Source organism: Glycine max, chromosome 12 (genome assembly GCF_000004515.6).
Source record: "Glycine max cultivar Williams 82 chromosome 12, Glycine_max_v4.0, whole genome shotgun sequence".
In the NCBI taxonomy this organism is placed as follows: domain Eukaryota; kingdom Viridiplantae; phylum Streptophyta; class Magnoliopsida; order Fabales; family Fabaceae; genus Glycine; species Glycine max.
The window spans coordinates 25,070,885-25,092,456 of NC_038248.2; the positions used below are offsets into that span (position 1 = coordinate 25,070,885).

Sequence of the window (21,572 nt, forward strand, 5' to 3'; positions counted from 1 at the left end):
GCGCTTCCTTCCTTTGCTTCCATTGCTTTGCTATTCTTCTTCCTTATTTCCTCCATTAGACTGACTGCGTTCTTCTTATTTGGTTGCTGTCTTTTGTTTTTGGTAAGTATTTTTGAATGATAAATATTTATTGTGTGTGTGTATATATATATATATGAATGGTAAATATTTTGTTAATGTTTGTAGGGTTGTGCTTTGTTTCACTCCTTGTACGTGGTTTCTCTCCTCTTCATATTACGTGAGTTCTCTGTGCTTGGTAAGTGATTCTTAACTTGGTAACTTTAATTGATAGGTTAATGTTAGGTTTTAAAAATTATATGTTATTAGTTGTGTTATATATATAGATATATGTTAGGTTAGTTATAGTTAAATTGATATATATTATTTTCTTTAAATTTTGTAAATTAGCATGGTATTAATTATTTTATATATACATATTACGTTTGTTGATGTTAGATGAAATTTTTAAATTTTAAGTAGTACATTGAAATATTGAGTTGGTATATTATGATTTGTACGTTAGTTGTAGTGGATTTATTAATATGATTTTGTTAAGATTTTTTAAATTTGTGTGTTATTATTCGTACGTTAATTTTAGTTGTTATGTTATTATTATTTGGTTTAGATTTATTAGGTTTGTATGATATTATTTGTATTTTATATATGGTATTTTAGGTTTAGTTAGAATGTGAATATTATTTAATTGACTTATTTATAGTTTTTATTGAAATATATGATATTTTTTTAATTATATATATATATATATATATATATATATATATATATATATATATATATATATATATACACACACACACACACGTTCTTTAAATTTTTTATTCCATGAAATTTTTTTGATTTAATACCATTTTTTGTGTATAATATTTGTTATTTAATTTAAATTTTAATAATTGGAAAAAAAATATGGTCATTTAATTGAATTTATGTACGTATTTTAATATTTAATTTTGTTATGTATAGAGTATTTTAGTTAGTAAATTAAGTTTTGTTGTGTTAAATTTATGTACGTTTTTTATTTTATAATTTTAATTTTGTTATGTATTTGAATTTGGTAATTTATTTAAATTTGTGAAGGTATGTAATTTTTAATTTTTTTATTTGTAGACTATTTTAGGTAGTATTTTAAGTTTATTTGTGTAAAATTTATGTACGTGTTTAAATTTTTAATTTTGTTATGTATTTGAATTTGGTAATTTATTTAAATTTGTGAAGGTATGTAATTTTTAATTTTTTTATTTGTAGACTATTTTAGGTAGTATTTTAAGTTTATTTGTGTAAAATTTATGTACTTGTTTAAATTTTTAATTTTGTTATGTATTTGAATTTGGTAATTTATTTAAATTTGTGAAGGTATGTAATTTTTAATTTTTTTATTTGTAGACTATTTTAGGTAGTATTTTAAGTTTTTTTGTGTTAAATTTTTGTACGTGTAACAAATCTATGTATTTTAATTTGGTCATTTATTTTAATTTGTGTAGCTATTAAATTTGTAATTTTTTTATTTGTAGAGTATTTTAGAACATTTATTTAAATTTGTGTAGCTATTAAATTTGTTCATTTTTTTAATGTAAAATTTTTGTTGTCAATTTTTTGTATTATATTTAACTTTACAGCACCAATGACATCTTCGTCATCATCTTCATCTAGTATACACATTAAGTCTGGTCCAATAGATGGAGACGTCTTATGGCTGCAACCTAAACATGTTTCCGAACATGTTTGAAATGGGGAACTAGACAGAAAACTACATATCAGACGAGCTGTACCCATCTATCAAGGAGAAGAAGAAATACCAGAGGAAATTATTCCTCTGCTTCGCCAATCAGGATTCTATTGGATAATGAAAATGGGGTACCTGAAAATTAATTCTTCATTAATTACAGCCTTGATTGAAAGATGGAAGCCCGAGACACACACGTTTCACTTGAGATGCGGAGAGGCTACGATTACTCTTCAAGATGTGTCAGTCTTGTTAGGTCTTCATATTGAGGGGGCACCATTAATTGGTCAGACTAATCTTGATTGGGCTGAATTGTGTGAAGAATTATTGGGAGTCAGACCACAGGAAGGTGAACTTCAAGGCAGTGTGGTCAAATTAAGTTGGTTGGCTCACCATTTTTCAGAAATAAATATCCATGACGGTAACGTAGAACAATTACAAAGGTTTACCCGTGCATGGATCCTCAGATTCATAGGAGGAGTTCTATTTGTTGACAAAAGCAGCATTAAAGTTTCCCTAAGGTACCTCAAATTTTTACGGGACTTTGAACAGTGCAGCACATATGCATGGGGACCTGCCGTGCTTGCTTATTTATACAGAGAGATGTGTAGCACCACCGATTACAAAATAAAATCAATCGGAGGTATGTGCATCTTAATCCAAATGTGGGCATGGGAACGCTGTACGACTTTGGCTCCAAAAAGAACTCCTCCTATAATAGAAAACAAACCACTCGGACATAGGTTAGTTGTTTTGAAAAAAAAATTCATTTGAAAATAATCAATAATGTAACGTGTTGGCACTAATTATTTCATATTTTTTTTGTAGGTGACTGCGACGTGGAAACCAACATATTGACAATGATGATCTAATAGTTTTCCGTCGCAAATTGGATATCATGAAACGACATGAGGTAACAAGATCATCATGTATTCGTTAAATAATAAATAAAATGTCATGGTTTAAGATAAAATAACAATTGTGTTATTGTATGCAGTTTCTGTGGGAGCCTTACACAGCAACTGTTATGTCGATGTTGCCTCCCATTAGTTTGGTTGGCAGTATGGCGTGGTGTGCAGTGGTGCAACTCATTTGTTTCCATGTTGTAGAGTGGCACCAACCGGATAGAGTGTTGCGACAATTTGGAATGCAACAACCTATTCCAGAGTCTCCTTCGCAACCATGGAATGTCCATGGGCTAACACTGAAAGGCAAACAAGATGAAAATTGGTTCCAGCTGTTGGCCCCATTTATCAGTCAGTGGAATAATCGAGCTGAGTTTAGGGTCGACGTTTATGCTCGACAAGAGGACCTATTGAGTTTTAACTCGGATTACATGGTGTGGTATAGGCGCAAAACAAAAATGTTTGTCGACCCAAACAATGCAAACACGACTACATTGGTATTTATTTCTTTTTAATTATTTAACTTCAATTTATTTCTTAAAGCATCGACATTAATTTCCTTACCCTAATAATTGCAGGGTGAAGTTGCCGAGACATTGCAGTATATGGTGTCACCACAAGGGTGAAACACATGGACAGTTGATGATCTCGTGCCATATGTGGAAAAGTTAGCGATTTTATCCTAAGAGCAAGAGAGGATCACTGAGCCTGTGGCACATGGTCCAGCATCAGAGCGTCGATTTCCCCCACAACAGTTTCACATGCTTCAGTCAAGTGTTGAAACTCGAGGTTTTGACAGACGAAGGGAGATTGTTCAAGCGGAAGATTTTTCCCAACATATGAAGCAGCATGGCCATGGAATGTATTACACGCCACCAACATGTTCTCAGTATCCTTCGCAGATGTATCAGTATCCTTTCGAAGACCATGACACTGATATGTCTGCAAGCGAACATTCTTTTGGTGGTGTTGCGGAAACACAACCTCATTTTTCATGGCCGACCATGACCCCTTCGCAGCAACATGATGCCCCAATGGCAACACCTAATGCCCCATTAGGTCAGCAATGGGATGTACCCAGAGCAATACCTGATATGGGTGACTTATTAGGTGTTGATTTGCGTCACGAGTTTTCTACAGAGGCTGAGGAACAAGGGCGAAGATAGCGCGCAAGAAGAAATCCGGATCGTCAAGCCCGAAGGTGGGATCGACCATGTGGCACATCCTCGTGCCATCACGGACACCATAATGACTGATTTTGATGTCTATATTTGAATTTTGTTTTGTATCTTTGTAATTTGAATTTCAGACTTAATTTATGGTATCTCATTGTACTTGTTATGGAATTTGTTATGGAATTGCGTTTTCAATCACCATTTGTTATTGAATCACCATCGCGGACACCATAATGACTATTTTTATGTCGCGCATCAAACTAGAATAATAAATAAAGTCATACAGCAAAATTAAAGTTGACAAATACAGAGTTAGGGTTAGGGTTTATGAGTTAGTTTTAGGACTTAGGGTTTATGAGTTAGTGTCAGGGTTATGAGTTAGGGTCAGGGTTATCAGTTGGGGTTAGGGTGAAGGGTTAGGTTTAAGGTTTTGAGTTAGGGTTAGGGTTTATGAGTTAGTTGTAGGACTTAGGGTGTATGAGTTAGTGTGAAGGGTTATGAGTTAGGGTTAGGGTTTATGGGTTAGTTTTATGACTTAGGGTTTCTGAGTTAATGTTAGGGTTATGAGTTAGGGTTATGGGTTAGGGTTTATGAGTTAGGGTTTATGACTTAGGACTTAGGGTTTATGAGTTAGGTTTAGGGGTTACGAGTTAGGGTTATGAGTTAGGGTTAGGGTTATGAGTTGAGGTTTAGGGTTTAGGTGAAGGGTTAGGTTTAAGGTTTTGAGTTTGGGTTAGGGTTTATGGGTTAGTTTTATGACTTAGGGTTTATGAGTTAGTGTTAGGGTTATGGGTTAGGGTTATGAGTTAGGGTTTATGACTTAGGACTTAGGGTTTATGAGTTAGGTTTAGGGGTTACGGGTTAGGGTTAGGGTTATGGTTATGAGTTAGGGTTAGGTTTATGAGTTAAGTTTAGGGTTTATGAGTTAGGGTTAGGGTTTATGAGTTAGTTTTAGGACTTAGGGTTTATGAGTTAGTGTTAGGGTTATGAGTTAGGGTCTGGGTTATGAGTTGGGGATAGGGTGAAGGGTTAGGTTTAAGGTTTTGAGTTAGGGTTGGGGTTTATGAGTTAGGGTTAGTGTTTATGAGTTAGTTGTAGGACTTATGGTGTATGAGTTAGGGTTAGGGTTATGAGTTGGGGTTTAGGGTTTAGGTGAAGGGTTAGGTTTAAGATTTTGAGTTAGGGTTAGGGTTATGAGTTTGGGTTTTGGGTTTAGGGTTTAGGGTTTAGGGTTAGTGGATAAGGTTTAGGGTTATGGGTTAGTGTTGAGGGTTGAGGGTTAGTGGTTAGGGTTTAGGGTTAGTGGTTAGTCTTTAGGGTTAGTGGTTTAGGGTTAGGGTTAGTGGTTTAGGTTTAGTGTTTATGTTTATGGTTTTAACTAACGAATTCATTGAACCCCACAAATAAGTCATGTACAAAAGGCAAAATGTTTTTAACTACGAAATTCATTGAACCCCAGAAATTCAATACATTGAACAGAACGTAAACAAATACAAGTCACTTGACTAACATACATAAATCAACGATTTGAACAACTCCCACGCTCAGATTGCATTGGACATCGACGCCTGTTATGCCCTTCGGCTCCACATCTACTACATTTTGGTCGGTGCTCAGATGGTTCGACCCAATCCATCTCATTTCTTATCCTTGTTGATTTTGGCCGACCTTTCGCACGAATTGTAGTTGGGTCAGGGATAAGTGTCCATGCGTCATCAGAAGGAGGAATAGCTGCTTCATTCCTAAGAGGCCACCATTGTGCGGAGTAAGCTTTTAAGATGTGCTCGTTTGTATAAACAACATCTATATATTGGTAGTAGTTCATGCTCACATAACCACAAGCTGCAATAATGTGTGAACATGGATAGTGAAGCGCAGAATACCTTCTGCATTGACAATGACGACCATTCAAGTTTACTGCCCACTTTTGTCTGCCACGTTGCGTTATAGGGTTGAAGCTCTCCTCTACTTCAAACCTTGTGGAGTGGATATCATACACGCGAACGATGTGCGTACAAGCTTGTTCTTGATTTTTCCTCAGTTCTTTAACAAGCTTTGAACAATATACTTGGCCTTCATTTAACTGTCTTTGGGCTTGACGGCCACGCTCAACAAAGTACTTTCGACACCTACTGTACGTTGATTTCACCAATGCTGTTATGGGAATGTTGCGACAATCCTTTAAAACCTTATTGATACATTCTAAGAGGTTCGTTGTCATGTGGCCATATCGACGCCCTTCTCTATCGTAAGCCATCGTCCATTTTTCCTTTGAGATGCGATCAATCCATGTTGCTATGGCTGGACTCAGTTCACAAATTTTTTCTAAATTTTGATAAAAAAATGTGATTGCATGGAGTGTAGGCTGCATAAAATTAGTTATGAATAACAATTTTAAGTATAAATGAAAGTAAAATAAACGTGACCATCAAATATGAAATCTTACCCAATTTCTTCAACATTTCTTTTTGTTTGGCATTATTGAATTTTCGATTGAAGTTGCTTGCTATGTGTCGCACACAGTAGACATGATAACTGTGGGGAGGTTGCCACCCAAGTGCTTCGTTAGCGACAACGGACTTTATACTCGCGTGTCGATCAGATATCAGACAAATACCATTTTTATCTGTGACATGTTCACGCAAGTGTGCCAAAAACCATGACCACGATGTCAACGTCTCACCTTCGACCACCGCGAATGCTAGAGGAAGGACACCACCATTTCCATCTTCTGATGTGGCCATTAAGAGGGTCCCACGGCATTTGCCGTACAAATGTGTGCCGTCAACTTGTATGATTGACTTACAGTACTTGAAAGCCTCTTTACATTGGCCAAAAGTCCAAAAAACTCTATGAAATTGGCGGTGTTCGCGACTAACCGTATTTCCAACGATAAAATCGTCATGTAGTATTTGAAAATACGATCCAGGAGAATGATTTTGCATGTGTGTTAGCCACGACGAAAGTTTCGCATATGACTCATCCCAATCGCCATATTCAATAGCAATGGCTTTCTGTTTCGCCAACCAAGCTTTTTTGTACGACACCTTGTACGCAAATTGACTGTTAATCCTCTCTTGAATCAATGAAATTTTTATCGATGGATCTTCTCTGATCATGCCTATCAATAGAATAACAAAATTTAAATGACAATTAAGGCTAAACAATAACATAATATGAACATAAAATACGTACCTACTACGCAAGTGGCAATTAAATCTGAATCAAGTTTCTCGTGATCTTGGGTCATGGTCATATTGAGACATGTGTGTGGTCCATCCCATTGAGTGACTTTCCATGAATCAGTCTTTTTAGATAGAATTGCCCTCATGTAGAAAGGGCAAGGACAATCTGCATTTCTATTCAAGCAACAAACCACATACTTGTCCCATTTGCTTTCAACCACTTTGAAACTTTGATGCACCCTCATAACTTATTGTTTGACCGCATTCTTGACCGCATCTTTACTATCAAATTCCATGCCAACATATAATTCTTGGCCAACATTAAAAGTGGATGGCATCTCCAAACCACAAATGTCCTCCTCATCAGGATGACTCCAGTTGATATTATTATAATGCAAAGCATAATTCCAAAATGGATTCTAAATTCCTTGTACACCTTATAGTCCAAAAAAAATTCAAATCATACTTATTTGGCATTAAATACAATTGTAGTGAAATAATAAATGTATTGAGTGAAGTATTTTTTAAGAGGAAATTATACCTTCTGTTGGGTGAACAATTCTTACTGGTGGAATCATTTCGGTGACTTCATTGTCTGTATCAGATATACCGTTAAAACTGTCTTCTTCGTCTAAAGACTCTTCAACGTATGAGTTAGACACAAGATAATAATCATCATCATCATCATCTTCGTCAAGATGTAAATTGCTCATATTTGTTGGCGGTTGTGTGTCATCATTAGATAAATAATTTCCACATGGTGTAACCGAATTTGCAGAATGAAACATTGAACTACCAGCCACATCCTTTTCTATGTACAATTCTAGAATTGACATTTCTTGTTGTTGTTTAAAACTTTCCAACATCGTTTCAACGTCTTCGTCATCGCAAATTTGCAAGGCGATATATTTTCCTGACACTAAAAATCTACAACTGATAGTAGAAATAATTTCATTATTTTGTAATTTTACCTTGTCTCCAATTTTTTTTCTTCAAAGCATTGAAACTAATTCCACGTTTAATCTGAATCGCTTTTTTACTGCCTTCAAATATTACACCATCATTATCTTCATATACTCTTCCATTGAAATACAACACTGTTATAATCGAATTCATCGTGTACCTACAAAAACAATATTTTAATTAATTAATCTTAATAAATTCAAAATAGTAAAATGTAATCACAAAAATTATCTTCAACACAATTTGACATTAAAACTTTCTTCTATAAAAAAATTATTAACTTGAAATATTTTTGGATGGTAATCACTTAAAAAAAATATGATTCCAAGGTAGTAACTTTAAAACCCAAATAAACCATAAACAAAGTTAGTATTATTTATAAATAATTAATTTTCACAATAATAACTTCAACATACGTACTTCAAATAAATATAATGGGAAAAAAAATAAATTTTAAATACCGTTCAAGTTGAATGCAAATAAATTTTTAAGACACATCAACAAATCATGAACATCAACCTTATCTAATTAAAAAATTAATATAACTTTATATTAAAATAAATTTCCACACTCAAAATACTTACTTAAAATAATTATGATGTTACAAATTTGTTTACTTTCACACACTTTTCACAATACATGCTTCATTAATTTTTAACACACTAACAAACTATCAACACCAACCTAATCTAATTAAAAATATACTAAAAATTTCATATTTACCAAATTTTTTCGGGACTCAAATATTTTCTTTAAATAAATATCATCACATATTTCTTCTATTATATACACACAAACAAGGATATAAAATATAAAACTAATTTAATTAAAAAATTATTAACAACTATAAATTCAAACTGGTCTCAAAAATTACTTCAAAAATATTTTATAATATAATTTATTTTACTGAAATTTACGAACCTCATTCACAAATTTAACCCTCAAGAACCAAATTTCAAACCAATTAAAAATTTGATGACAAATTTCTTCTATTTTATACACACAAACAATCATATAAAATATAAAACTAATTTAATTAAAAATTTCATAAAAACTATACATTTAGACTGCTACAAAAAATTACTTAAAAAATTATAATACAAATTATTTTACAGGAAATTACAAAATAAAAATATAAAACTAATTTAATTAAAGAATTACTAAAAACTATACCTTGTAACTGCTATAAAAATTTAATTAAAAAAATTATAACACAAATTATTAATTTCAAAATTACAAACCTGATTCAAATATTTAAGTTCAAGCAAACAAATTTAAAACTTTATGCAGATAAATTCCTAAACACTCAGAAAACTCAAAGCTCCTTGTGCATTCAAAAAACTCAAAGCCACTGATTGTGAGCACACACAGCTGAAAGAGGAAAGAATTCTTCGTCTCAAAGCTACTTGTGATTTCAAGAACACAGCTAAAAATGTTAGTTGTGATTGTGAGTACACAATTGAAAGAAGCCTTCGTATTTATAAGCACAAAATCGCCAGTCCTGATGGCTATTTTTTCTGCCCTGAATCGCCAATGGGAGTTGCAACTTGCAGGCAACTCGCCAATGACAGTTGCAACTCCGCTTCTCTGAAAAAGCTGTCCCTCTAACACTGAAAAGCAGCCCCTTACGCCTAAAACATAGCCTGCACCCTCACTCCATGGAACTCGCCAATTTGGCTGGCGGTTCCCAAGCATCTGTGCATGTCGCCATTTGGACTGGCGATTTGGTCTCTGCACGCACGTATCACCATTGATGCTAGCGATTTTCTCAAGGACACCAAACTCGCCACTGGTTCTGGCGGTTTGGGTCCTGCATGCATGGTTTTCACATTCAAAAGTGCCCCATCTGGGAAATAACTTAAAAACAACCCCATCTGGGGAAATAGTTTCTAAAACTACCCCAGATGGGCAAATTTGCCGACAAAGAAAATACATTCACCAATTGTATTGTCCAGGACCCAAAAAAATACATGTGGCATCCTACATGGCACTCCAAGACATGTGTCAACCCTCCACGTCAGCCCTGCAATAGGAGCACAGACACTTGACCCTTAGCAGTCGGGCTCCCTAACTGACAGGTTATCCCTAACCTATTTATATTTGAATATACTTGAATACCTTTATCTATTGGCAGGTAGTTAATTATCTACAAACCCACACATTATCTACAAGGTACAATTATTTTCTAGCTTTTATCTATAAGCTACACTTTATCTCTAACATTATTACAAGCTACCGACTATTATCTTTGCATTTTCCTCTGGAAAAAAAACAAACACAAACATAAAAACAAAAAACAAAAAAAGAACAAAAGAAAGTCACGATAAAGCATGAAAGTTTACACCACATACTTAGTTACATGTGTTGGGTACCATGATGATGGCTATAAACCAACCATGTTGGGATTATACACTCATTTCTCTTAAAAGTGATTGAAAATCATGTGAACATGGTACCTAATGCATGCTTAACTAGGAAATGATGGTTCTTCGGGCATCTCATTCTTACATTTGCCATGCATAGTATAAGTATGCCCTAGTCATTCATCTCTATGATATGTTGTCAAAGTATTGGCGATTAAAATTGCTATTCCTTGGATTATGGGGTTGAACCAAGCACATGCTTTTAAGGAAAGGTTCATTAAGTCAAGGTCAAGCATGGAAGTAACCAGCTTGCAAAAGTTGGGGCAAAAGATGGATCAGGTTACATCGCCTTTTTGTCTACTGCTAACACATGATTGAGCTAAATAATTTACAGAAAAATAAGGACTATTGACGTCCATGTTTTATTTCCAGTTTCACTTTGACAATATGTGATGGACCATGTTGTTTTAATGGAAATCTAAATTGATTCAACCCTATGTCCTGTGTAAAATTTGCAATACTTCAACAATGCATCATTCACATACATCCATACTTTTCATTGGTTGCATTGCTCATTTCATTCTTTCCTTGAAATCAGAACTGTAATCATTGTTATCAAAAGAAGAGAACTTGCTTTACGACGCCCTTACCGAATGCGTGCTAGAGCTAGAGTAATGGGTGAAATAGAGGAGGTGCAAGAGCAAATGAACGCCAACATGGAGGCCATGAAAGAGCTAATGGCCACGATGATGGAGGCCATGATGAGCATGAAGAAAATAATGGAGGTCAATAGGGGTGCAGTTGCCGCTACCAGCGTCGCCACTGAGGTAGACCCAACTCACTCATCGGGCCTCAATCAAGAAGCACTAGGAAGTACGGGCAGCCCCCATTTTGTGCAACTTCAGAACAAGCATGCCTTCCCACTATACGGCTTGCCTCCTAACTATACAGCACCTAATGTTGCGCACACTCCCGATGAGAAAGTCAATAACTCCACTCCCATACTCATTGAGAGCCAAAAACCTCAATCTGATCATGCACGTCCCTCAACCCATGGGGGAGACACATGAAGTACCTCACCACAATCTAGCCGACTTCAAGCCTCGCCTCGGATATGCCACTGAGGGGCAAGCAGTTGGTGGTGTACCCCTGCCAAACACTTTGGAGGGCCCTCAATTTCGCCCACAACCACAACCCTTGCATTTTGCGGTGGGGAGAGTCCCTCCTGCTATGGTGGAAAGGGGGAAATTTGATCATATAGAGGAGAGGCTCAAGGCCATTGAAGGAGGTAGAGATTATGTTTTTGCTGACATGGCAGGATTGTGCCTAGTGCCTGACATCGTCATCCCTCTGAAGTTCAAGGTGTCGGATTTCGATAAGTACAAGGGGACTACTTGTCCCAAGAATCACTTGAAGATATACTATCGGAAAATGGGGGCATACTTGAAAGATGAAAAATTACGGATGCATTTCTTCCAGGAAAGTCTTACTGGGGCAGTGTCACCTGGTATACTAATTTGGAACCTTCTCGAGTCCATTCATGGAAGGACCTAATGTTTGCCTTCATTAAGCAGTATTAGTACAATTCTGATATGGCTCCGAATAGGATGCAACTATAGAGCATGTGTAAAAAAAAGCATGAATCTTTCAAAAAATATGCCCAACAGTGGAGGGATCTGGCAGCTCAAGTAGGGCCCCTAATGACGGAGAAGGAGATGATAACAATGATATTAGACACGTTACTTATGAGAAGATGGTGGGTTACATGCCTTCAAGCTTTGCCGATTTAGTTTTTGTCGACGAAAGGATCGAAGTGGGTCTGAGAAGAAGCAAATTTGATTATCCTGCTTTGATGAATGGGAAGCCTGGGGCAAATGGAGAGAATGAGAAGGAGGGAGGGACCCATGCTACGATGCCATTCCTACATGGCCCAATTCCTTACCAGCTTAACAATATCAATACTCGGCCAATATTAGTCCTTCTCATTACCTACCACCTTACCAGTCAAGAACACCCAATCATCCACAAATGCCACCCCTAAATCAGCCACAAAGCTCGCCTGTCGCACAACCGATACCTAACACCACCCTTTACATGAACCAAAACACCAACCAGGGAAGGAATTTTCCAACAAAGAAGCCTGTAGAATTCACCCAAATTTCGGTGTCGTATGCTAACTTGCTCCCATATCTACTCAATAATTCAATGGTAGCCATAACCCCAGCCAAGGTTCCTCAACCTCCATTTTTCCGAGGATACAACTCGAACGCAACATGTGCTTATCATGGAGGAATTCCGGGGCATTCCATTGAGCATTATATGACCCTGAAACATAAGGTGCAAAGTCTTATTGATTCGGGCTGGCTAAAATTTGAGGAGGATAATAACTTGTGAATTATGACATTGGCAAGCGACACTATGCATGGGTCAATTTGAAGGTTGTTGTTAGATATCTCCAATGACTCATTAAGATTTTCAAGTTTATGCCATTACTGTAAACAACAGTCACAATGCTAATAATATGGATAAATTTGATGCCCTTGTCTCTCATTCTCTCACAATTACATCTTTGCTTATTTAACTTCCACTGGAATGTGAATGTAAGCCGTTGGTTTATTTGCTCAAGCAACCTACGCTCTTGAGTTTGACTTCCAAGTCTGTTCAATCAGAAATTTCTCGTTCTACAGGTTTGGTGAGAGTGTCGTAAACGACGAGTAAAAAGTTTGATTGACTATGTTTCAAATAAAAAGTACAAACATTCATGTGACCTCATTTTATCATTCCCAAAAGTTTTTATTTTTGAGAGAAGAGTTATCAAGAACAAGAGTCGTCCAACTTAATCTGTCAATTGAAAATTCTTTAAATGTTTATTGTCCTTGAAAATTCATTTTTGAGAATCTGTACAATTTCCTTCATTTTTCCTTGCTACAAGGTCGTGACAAAAGACAACAATAGATATCTCAGAGCCCTACATTGGGGCAATGAGAGGCACCATGCATGAGCCTTAAGCAAACCTAGGAGCAGATCAGAAGTTCTTACCCAGTAGGTCGAGAACCCGAAAGGGCGGCCTTGGCAAAAATTAGGGTAATAAAAAAAATTAAAAAAAAGAAAAAAACAATCAGGGGCGTGTTATTAAGGTTTTGTCCCAAAATCCAAATTACAAAAGGATCTAAGTCAAGATTTGAAATGACACATGACCATGTTTCAACATCCTAAACACTAGCTTATCCTTTGCTACCCCCCTTCGAGCCAAAGCATATTTGTTTTCTAAAAACAAAAAAAAAAACAAAAAAGCAAAGGCAAAATAGAAACCCTGAGTAGGAACAACCGCTAACCAGCGGGAAGAGCAATGCAAACAACACATGCATGAAGTTGGGCAACAATGAAAAGAAAAAAGAAAAGAAAATCCGCCAAAGGCGAGTGAAGAAAAAAAAGAGAGACAGAAGATCTCCAAATTCTACAAGAAAGGCACAAAAGTGCAATGAAAGATTAATGTATGAGACAAAAGGAGTAGAGCCCAACCCAAAAGGTACAAGCAACACTCTTGAGGTTCTTACTCAATATAACCCTTAAACACTCTTTGAGCCTCTTTAATCCTTTCTTTCATAGCCCTCTTACCCCTAACCACGTTACAAGCCCAATAAAGCCCATGTGGATCAAGGAATGACTAATTTTGTTTTTTAGTTGGGATTCTGGAATGAAACCCACACACGCTTGTGATTGTTGAAAAAATATATATAAAAGAAAAAAAAACCCTGAGGTTCGCACTTGCACATTTGAGAAGAAAACTCATTTGACCAAGAGCTCGTGGAAGATGCCCAAACATTTTATGTTAGTCTCTCATGCAAACTCTTAGGATTTTATTTCGAATCCAAGGGTAGCTTCGTTATATAAATTCTTTCGTGATCAGCCCATGTCATCAAGTTTCAGTAGGATCGACAAACCTTTGGCATCACTCTATCAGGAAAGTTTCACTTGGTCACATACCAAAGTGTGACAATTCATTGCCATCCTTCAATGGGGCACATGATTGATCTCGAAGCCTTATGTTTTCTTGTTGTGCAGAATAATCAAAGTTTTTAAAAGGAAAGGGGAAAACCCTAGGATCAATATTTTGATTGATTGAATGTCAAACAGCTCCATTGTCGTCACTCAAATTTTCAAGTCATCAAACAAAACATACACTCAGAGGGAGTCCCCAAGGAGATTTGCAAAAAAAAAAAAAGAATGAGGTTGCACGAATTATCGCGTCTTCCAGAAAGAGACAACCAATCTATGTTTTCCACAAAAGAAAAAACAAAGGCAAAAAGAATCAAATCAAAAATAAAAAAAAAATAGGAAAGAATGTCATGAGCATTACATAATTTTCATGGTTCAAAATTATTTTGCATTACTAGCATTTCAAGATGAAGGTTGCATGCATCTGCATCCTAAAAATCACGTTCATAAGTGCATAGACTTCTCTATATATACCAATTTCCTAAATCTAATGTCCTATCTTTTGAGGGTGAGAGACCCTCTCAAAGAGTCAACCTCTTGCTTTCTCATAAGGTTAAGCCCTTTGGTACTAGTACCTATTGGCATGTTTCGTAGAACTCAAAGTCCTCGCTTTTACCTTTCATAGGACTCAAAGTCCTCGCCTTTATCTTTCATAGGACTCAAAGTCCTCATTTTTATCTTTCGTAGGACTCATAGTCCTCGCCTTTATCTTTCATAGGACTCAAAGTCCTCTGTTTTGATGCTTTCATAGGACTCAAAGTCCTCTGTCATTTACATTTCAAAGACTATCAGAGTCTTTTGCCTTGCAGAGACTATCAATGTCATCCATCTTTACTTTTCAAAGACTATCATAGTCTTTTGTCTTGCAGAGACAATCAAGGTCATATGCTCCTTTATTTTTCAAAGACTATCAGAGTCTTTTGTCTTACAGAGACTATCAATGTCATCCGCCTTTACTTTTCAAAGACTATCAGAGTCTTTTGTCTTGTAGAGACAATCAAGGTCATCTGCCCTTTACATTTCAAAGACTTCAATGTCTTTTGTCAAGATGACAATGTCTTCATTTACATTTCAAAAGACGACAATGTTTTCAGTCATTTATGCTTTCAAAAGACAACAATGTCTTTAGTCATTTATGCTTTCAAAAGACGATAATGTCTTCATTTACATTTTAAAAGACGACAATGTCTTTAGTCATTTACATTTTCAAAAGATGACAATGTCTTCAATTACATTTTAAAAGACGACAATATCTTCAGTCATTTACGCTTTCAAAAGACGACAATGCCTTCATTTACATTTCAAAGATTTCAATGTATTTTGTCTTTTATAGGACTCAATATCCTTGTTTTTGCTTTATAGGACTCGACGCCCTCTGTTTCCATGCTTTGAAAAAAAAGAGAAAAAAAGAGAAAAAAGAAGAACTTCAATGTTCTCATGTTTTCTTGGTTTCACTTCCTTGGTTGCCCGGTCGAATAGCAAGATCGCTTGAACAAAATTAATGTCCTTATCTTTATTCCCTTTTATTACCAATAAAAGATAAGCAAAGAAGGGCAACTGTCATACACTAATTTCGTCCGGGGACTATCATTTGCTAACATTTTGATTATTGCTAGCCGAATTAAGCTGCTTGACACTAGGTGTCGTGCAATACGAAAGGTTTTTTGATGTTTTGATCAAGGATGCAAAAATACCCAAAGGGGAGGGCAAAAGGGTCATTTTAAGGCTTTTTTGAACCCTGGCTTGCCCAAGCTAGCCTCTGGCTCGCCTGGGCCACCAAATAACTTCATGGTGAAGTAACCAACTTGCCTGGGCAAGCTCAGCTCACCTAGGCGAGCTGTCATGACCCCAAATGCCTTGTTTTGCTATAAATAAGCGTGAAGAGGGACTGAGAGGGAGGTTTAGAGGTCTAGAGGTGAAGGTTTGGAGAGAAAGAAGAGAAAAAGAAGTTAAATCACCGTTGAATCGCGACTGCAATTGATTTCTACATCGTTCTTTGGTCGTTCTTCGTTCTTCATCCGGTTAGTGTTTATCTTTAAGGATTTGAATGCAATCTATGTACCCTTAGGGGTCCCCTTTATTTTTTTGTGCATCTTCATCTCCTTCTCCTATTATCGGTGATCACTTTTCTTTTGTAAAGTAAGTTTTAACCGATCATTAGTGTTGAAGTTATCTTCAAAAAAGGATTGAAGGTTAATAAACAAAAACCAAAATAAAACCAACTCATAAACTTCTTCACTTCATCAAAATATCGCCTGAGATCATTTTAAGGTCCAACGCCTTAACGATTCTCTCCGCTTTTTGAAGTTTAAAACATTGTTTCAAGGTCCAACGCCTTAAATGACTTTTGTTTGCAATTAAAATCAATCTTTCAGAAAAACATAAAATCAATGTAACACTCAAATTTTCAGACTTAAAGAACTACGTAGGTTTGATTTTATCAACGCCTTTGCCTTTTTGGTTTTTCTAACGTTTTCCTCAAATAGAAGTTGGTGGCGACTCCGCTCATTTTCTCCCTTGGAGACAAATTCCCCGGCCTATAATTTTGGCCTTTTCGCACCCCCGCTGAAGGGTAGGTTGCGACAATGATAATCTGTGTTGCTTCCCAAGAAGACATCTTTCACAAGCTTCATTATCTTCTTTCAAATATGGTAGACCTTTTATCATATTCTCCTTATATAGAAGCTTCAAAGCTTGAGTATTAAAGTGACCAAACCTTTGATGCCATAACCTTGAATCATGCATCAATTATTGCTCTCATGGCAATGCTAGTGTTAGTAGTATACTTAAAGCTTATTGGAAAACTTCTATTTCCTTTCTCCATTTTAACTTTGGCAATCTCTTGCCTTTTGTTACTTTTATCATAGATAGTGCAAGTATCTCCTTCAAAGTGAAGAGAATAGCTTTTCTCCATCATTTGTCCAATGCTTGAGAATTTCTTTAAGATTGGGAACTGATAAGACATCTTTGTGAATCTTGTACCTTTCTTTTTCTCCACCGTGACAGTGCTTTTTCCTTTTGATTCTACCATGGTGCCATTTCCCAATCAAACTTTGACTTTGACAATGTCACCAATTTCCTTGAAGATGCTTCTATCATTAGCCATGTGATTGCTGCAACCGCTATCCAAGTACCAGTTTCTACCTATCTCATCATTGGAATCTTGAGTAGCATAAAAAAAATGTTTCTCATTGTCATGATCTCTATATGTCCAAATTTCTTACAATAATGGCATTGTGGTCTTCCACGATACCAACAATCCTTCTCTAATTGGCTTGTCTTTTTGTAGATGCCACATGGAGGAGATTTTTCTTGATTAGTCTTAGAGAAATTTCAAGAATTCTCTTTATTTCTATAAACTTCTCCATTTTTCTTTCCACCATTTTCTTTATTTTGAGACCGTAATTTGAGCTTTGATTGAGAGGCATTACCGACAAAGTCTTCATTGTGCCTTTTCAATCTTTGTTCATACGCTTCAAAAGAACCCATAAGTTTTGTCACTCATAAAGTAGATAGATCTTTGGTTTGCTCTATTGCAGTCACAATTGCGTCATATCTATAGGGAATACAAATAAGAATTTTTTTCAACAATTTTCTTGTCAAGAATATTTTTCCTGCATGCTCTCATTTGACTAACTATTTCTTTTATCCTAGAATAAAAGTCTTTCACAGTCTCAAACTCCTTCATCTTTATTACCTCAAAGTCCCGTCTTATAGATTTGGAAGTTTAATGGCACGTACCTTGTCATTTCCCTAAACCTTCTAGTGCAGTGTACTCCATGCATTGTTAGCATTTATGGCATCCATTATTCTTGGAAAAATTGCATCATTGACTAATTGTTGTAAACTATACAATGCCCTTGAATCTTTTTGCTTATTATCCTTTAACTCATTCTTTTGTGCTGCAGTGAAAGTTGAAGTGTTTGTAAGAGCAATGGATTATTCTTCTACAATGTTCCATAAATCTTGAGAGCAAAAAACTTTCTTCATTTTGATGCTCCAATAGTCATAATTTTCTCCTCTGAAAATAAGGACAAGAATAGATAAAGTTTGGGTAGTATTGATCATGGTTGAGTATTTTAGAATATGGTGGAATTTTTTGAAAGTAGTTGCATGATATTTATACATCAAGTAGATGACCGAATATAGCTCTGATACCATTGCTAATAATATATTAGGGGAATAAAAAGATAGTTAGTTGTTGGATGGTGATTGATAGTTAGGTTTAGGATAAAGGTGCATAGGATAAAGGCGTGGTTAGACAATGGAAGGAGGAACTTTCATTGATTTCTCAAAACTCATTACATTAAGGTGTTGTAAGCCTATTTATAGGCAAGCAAGGTTGGTGACATCATATTTTTAGAGAGATTTTTTTACACTTTATACAATAGTCTAGAATACTATCGTCTACTTTGGTCCTAAATCTTTCTAGATTGTTCTTAACAATACTCTTATACTTTTCTAGTACATTTAACTTCTAGATAAATCATGAGATTTTAGGATCTTCTTCTTTATTCTAGAAATTTGTATCATATTTTAACATCAACAAATCAATGTGGCTGGGGATTACACTCCTTCTTCCAACCTTCCTAGTATTAAAAGTTGACTATCAATCAACCATTGCCCATCGTCCATAACACGTTGCATGTCCAGCTTATGAAAAAACTGGAAATTAAAGAAAGACACACCTCCTTCAGCTTCTGTTATCATAACTCCTTTCTTTGGCCTCCATATCTTTGACATGCAGTTGTTCATGATGTGGTTTTTGATGCAGCGTTCAGTGAGGAATCCACCCACCATACGAAGTTTAGCATCAATATTGAAATTATTTTCATTGGAACCTTGAAAACAAAACCATCATCCTCCTCTTCGACCAACGATAATCCTTAATTTCATAGCATTCTCCATATCCTTCTCCTTTTACTAGAAGTATTCTTACAGTGTATCACTCAAACTCTCAAGAATAACCTCACAGTGTTTCACTCAGCTCTCACTCACCAAAAACACTCAACGTGGTTACAAAAAATTATATAAGTGTAAAAAATTAACTTCTAGAATTAATTAATTAATTATGTTCATAATAATATCATGTGAAATTTAAAACTAGAATAAAAAGATTATATAAAGTATCCTCCAAGATGAAGATTTATAATACATAGTTAAAATAACAATTTATACGTGTATATATATATATATATATATATATATATATATATATATATATATATTAAAAGTAAATGTTAATTTATTATAATATTAATTTTGCTAAAAGAGATAATTGAGTTCGTCATCTTTTTTTCTCTCTTAATTAGCCCACTCATCTTGTATATCTCTTTTTTTGCACTATTACCTTATATATATATTTACTAGTTTTAATTTAGTCTGTTCTTTATTGATTTTCTACTCTAGGTAGTACAAGTTTCTATATTATCCTATCATTAACTTTATTGGCTTTCAATGCCAAATGTTTCTTGAATAACTATGTTAATCTACACTTGGAGAAAGAAAGAAATGATAGATGTAATATATCATGTGATAAGAAAAGATTGAGAAAAATTAAGAATATTAATGAAGTATTAATTTGTAACCTTTGAGTGTCTAAAAATCATTCCCCATTATCAATACAACTGGTGAAACCGCGCGTCTCATTGGATTTAGTATTGATAACTATGCTTGGATATTGCTAGCTTGATTAGTCAAAAGTACTTTTTTTATTAGTTAGTCAAGAGTACTTTAGACCGGAGAATGCGCGAAATTACATTTCTTTTACTTTTCCTTTTGCGGATGAATGCAAACAATATTTCTTACCGAACTTAACAAAAATAAACAATATCTTCCCCCAACATTTTGTACACACATGCCTTCCACCACTTATAAATAGGTACCCTCTCCACATTCCTTGAACCAAACCAACAAGCTAACAAATCACAAACACTTCAAGTCAAAGAAATTAACATGGCATCCCTCAAACAAGTTTCACCCCTATTATTACTCTTCCCTCTATTGCTCATTTCCCTCTTCAAGTCCTCCCACGCTGCAGGAATTGCCATCTATTGGGGTCAAAACGGAAACGAAGGCTCCTTGGCAGACGCATGCAACACTGGCAACTACCAATTTGTGAACATAGCATTCTTGTCCACATTTGGCAATGGCCAAACCCCCCAACTAAACCTCGCTGGCCACTGTGAACCCAGCACCAACGGCTGCACCAAATTCAGCGACGAAATCAAGGCGTGCCAGGGCAAAGGCATCAAAGTGCTACTCTCCCTCGGAGGAGCCAGTGGGAGCTACTCCCTCGGCTCAGCCGAGGAAGCAACACAGCTTGCAACCTTTCTTTGGAACAACTTCCTCGGAGGACAGTCGAGTTCCCGCCCATTGGGCGATGCTGTCCTCGATGGCATAGACTTTGACATTGAGGCCGGTGGCGGCAACCATTGGGATGAACTTGCAAGGGCCCTCAATGGGTTCAGCTCACAGAAGAAGGTGTACTTGGCTGCAGCCCCACAGTGTCCAATCCCTGATGCTCACTTGGACTCAGCCATCAAAACTGGCCTCTTTGACTATGTGTGGGTTCAGTTCTACAACAACCCTCCATGCCAGTACTCTAGTGGCAGCACCAACAATCTCATCAATTCTTGGAACCAATGGACCTCAAGCCAGGCCAAACAAGTGTTCTTGGGACTGCCAGCTTCTACTGCAGCTGCTGGTAGTGGGTTTGTTCCTGCTGATGTGTTGACCTCCCAGGTTCTTCCTGCTATCAAGGGTTCTGCCAAGTATGGTGGAGTCATGCTTTGGGACAGATTCAATGATGGTCAAAATAAATACAGTGATGCTATTAAGGGTAGTGTTTAATTTAGTTTGAGGTTAATTAAGATATATATAGCCATCATGTCTTTGGAATAAGTAGCACCTTGAGTAGGTTTTATTCCTACGTAGAGTGCTATAAATAAATAACTGCTATAGTGTTATGTGATCATTTTGAAGTATGGAATAAGTAATAAATAACTACATCCCGATCTCTTGAAATACGATGCGAGTATACGACAAGATAGAAAATTATCTCTTTTTATTTATTTATTTATGGATGGAAAATAATGTAATAATTTAGTATTACACTAAATTAGTATCCAAATTTAACCATTTTAATTTTTAAATTATAAAAAGGTGATTTTAATCCCTTAAGTCAACAGATAATGTACATCATTTTAGTTTCTAATGTTATCAATTAACAATAATTTATA

At 35.8% G+C, this 21,572-nt stretch overlaps 1 protein-coding gene across 1 annotated transcript; it reads left to right on the top strand.

Moving 5' to 3' along the window:
• Positions 1–20,237: 20,237 nt before the first annotated feature.
• On the top strand, positions 20,238–21,357 carry LOC100783329 (acidic endochitinase). The gene has a single exon (XM_003540067.5). The coding sequence runs from the start codon at positions 20,287–20,289 to the stop codon at positions 21,181–21,183; it is 897 nt and encodes a 298-aa protein (XP_003540115.1). The 5' UTR covers positions 20,238–20,286; the 3' UTR covers positions 21,184–21,357.
• Positions 21,358–21,572: the final 215 nt, after the last annotated feature.

Coding starts and splice junctions, on each gene's coding strand:
- LOC100783329 (XM_003540067.5), top strand. CDS start 20,287: ATGGCATCCCTCAAACAAGTTTCACCCCTATTATTACTCTTCCCTCTA.